This window comes from Vigna unguiculata, chromosome 10, assembly GCF_037176805.1.
Source record: "Vigna unguiculata cultivar grain cowpea cultivar isolate G323 ecotype 2 chromosome 10, ASM3717680v1, whole genome shotgun sequence".
Lineage (NCBI taxonomy): Eukaryota > Viridiplantae > Streptophyta > Magnoliopsida > Fabales > Fabaceae > Vigna > Vigna unguiculata.
The window spans coordinates 4851019-4853186 of NC_140801.1; the positions used below are offsets into that span (position 1 = coordinate 4851019).

Genomic DNA, 2168 nt, shown 5'->3' on the forward strand with positions numbered 1-2168 from the left:
CCAAATTGAGACAACGAAAAAACGTGAGGACCAAGATGAAATTTCATGACAAATAGAGGAACCAAAATGGTAATTTAACCAAATCTAAACTAAAAATCAGCAATGCTGTTAAAGGGCCAAGGCTGCCATGGAATGAAAAATGAGGGCAACGAGGAACAATATTATATCTGTAAGGTTACTCTTTAAAACATATTATACGCAAATCAATTGCCTACATCTTTTCTTGATTTTGCCGCACAAAATTGCACTAGATAGGAAAAATCTTCATTAAAAATCTAATAGACAGAAATAAGCATAGTAAATGTCACACAAATAATTTTCAATAACGGCATAACCCAAAAGTGGATATGGATCTCAGCTCCAAAATAACTTTTTAGCACATGAAAGTAATTCACATTTCAGAAAGGGAATCCTCTCTTACTGCACTTCTTTGATGAATCTCCTAATCTCTTAACCTCTTTTGTCCTTTTATAGAAATCCATCAATTCATTGGCAACATCCTCGCCATGGCATTTGACAAACAAGTCCAAAAATCTCTTCTCTGGCATCCTAAGCAAACTTACTATCGTTGGTCCTATGATTTGCCACTTTGAATCCATATCTTGAATCTTCAATGCTAGTAGAACTCTTGGCTTCAAAACAGTATCCACGTTGGCATACAATAAATACGGCTGCTTTAGAACCATCTTAGCATCAAGCTTCATCGTACCCAAAATGAAAGTCATGTTCCTCTGAACCTTGTCTGTCGACAATGTCAAAACATTAGGAGACCTCCCCATAAGACCAAATATCTCCTCTTCAGAAAACCCAAACTTTGTGAAATTCGCCACCTTCTCCCGGATAGTTTCTACGCGAGAGATTCCAATTAAAGTCACCATATATTTATACATCTTTGAATCCTTAGCAATCCCAGTTTTGCTTAAATATTCCAGCTTCTCAGCATCAAAGGAAGTCCTTGAAATAACCGTGGGCCGCAAAAGCAGCATCTGAATTAAGTCCCCTTTCTTAACACCCAACTTCTCATAGAGCTCAACTGTGGCCTTAACATTACAGCGACCCTCCGATAGCAGCAATGAAGGGTTCCTCACAATGGCCTTCTGAAGCACATCCCTCGACTCAAACAATGATGTAAGATGTTCAATCCGCTCTTCTAAACTAGAGTTACTCCGACTCTGGAAAAATCGTGGTCTACAATTGACAATCTTCACAAGTTGAGAAGCACGCAAGCCCAAATCACTAAGCAGGCACAGTTTAGACTGAACCATCGAGGGATCAGCATTGCGCAAAGAGGGACAGCGCGAGAATATTCTCACCAAATCATCATCACTGCAACCCCATTTGCTCAAAAGTTCAGTAGCATCAGTCCATTTGCTTTTATCATCTTCAACTTCAACCTTGGTTTCGGTGAGGCAAATGGTCGAACAGGTGGTGGAACTGAACACTCGCAGAGCTTTTATACCTGCTGACAGTGTTAAAGGCTGAGAAAATTTTGACACAGTTGAGAGAAAACGAAGCATCAGAGTGAGACTGTTAATACTAGGCTGAAAATTTTGAGGACGAGGAACAAGGGTAGGGATGAAATTTTGGGTTTTCTTAAAAAAATGATTTTTTTTTTTCTTTTTTAAATCGTCAGAAGAGGAGGGTAAAGAGTGAATTAGATTTGAGTGATTTGGAGAAAAACAATTACATAGCAAAGTGTGATTGATCGAAGAAGTTGGACTCATGAATGCTGCCACAGTGCGAAGGGACATGCGAGTGGGAAGGAGAGGAGCACTCTGATTTCATTCTTATGGACTTACGATGTGAGAGCTGAGTACTCTGATGAAATGATGGAAGGGAAGTTACTTTGTACATAAAAATTACTTGGTACAAAACAAACAATAACAACCCAATCTTTTTAACAGGTTGTCTTGTTTTAAAATAAAATTTATTAAAAACATTGAGAAATATTATGAGAATTTTTGTTTTGATTAATTTTTTTATCTGACGAATTTAAACCTTTCAATCAAATTCAAAAAGCAAAAAAAAAAAAATATGTTCGACAAAATGTGTTTATCTTTATAAATAAAAGAGTGTGGTATTACATCATTGTTAATTGTCTAATATTCATTCCACGACACACGATTTTTTCTATACACCTCTAATTAAGTTCATCCTTTCTCTCAAAT

General features: G+C 37.0%; 1 protein-coding gene across 1 annotated transcript; it reads right to left on the bottom strand.

Annotated features, from left to right (window-relative positions):
* Window positions 1-242: 242 nt before the first annotated feature.
* Window positions 243-1833, bottom strand: LOC114166302 (Mitochondrial transcription termination factor family protein). The gene is made up of 2 exons (XM_028051016.2): window positions 1688-1833; window positions 243-1459 (listed from the first exon to the last, which is right to left on the bottom strand). Exons 1-2 carry the CDS (start codon window positions 1749-1751, stop codon window positions 399-401), a joined length of 1125 nt encoding a protein of 374 aa, XP_027906817.1. The 5' UTR covers window positions 1752-1833; the 3' UTR covers window positions 243-398.
* Between the last annotated feature and the right edge of the window lie 335 nt (window positions 1834-2168).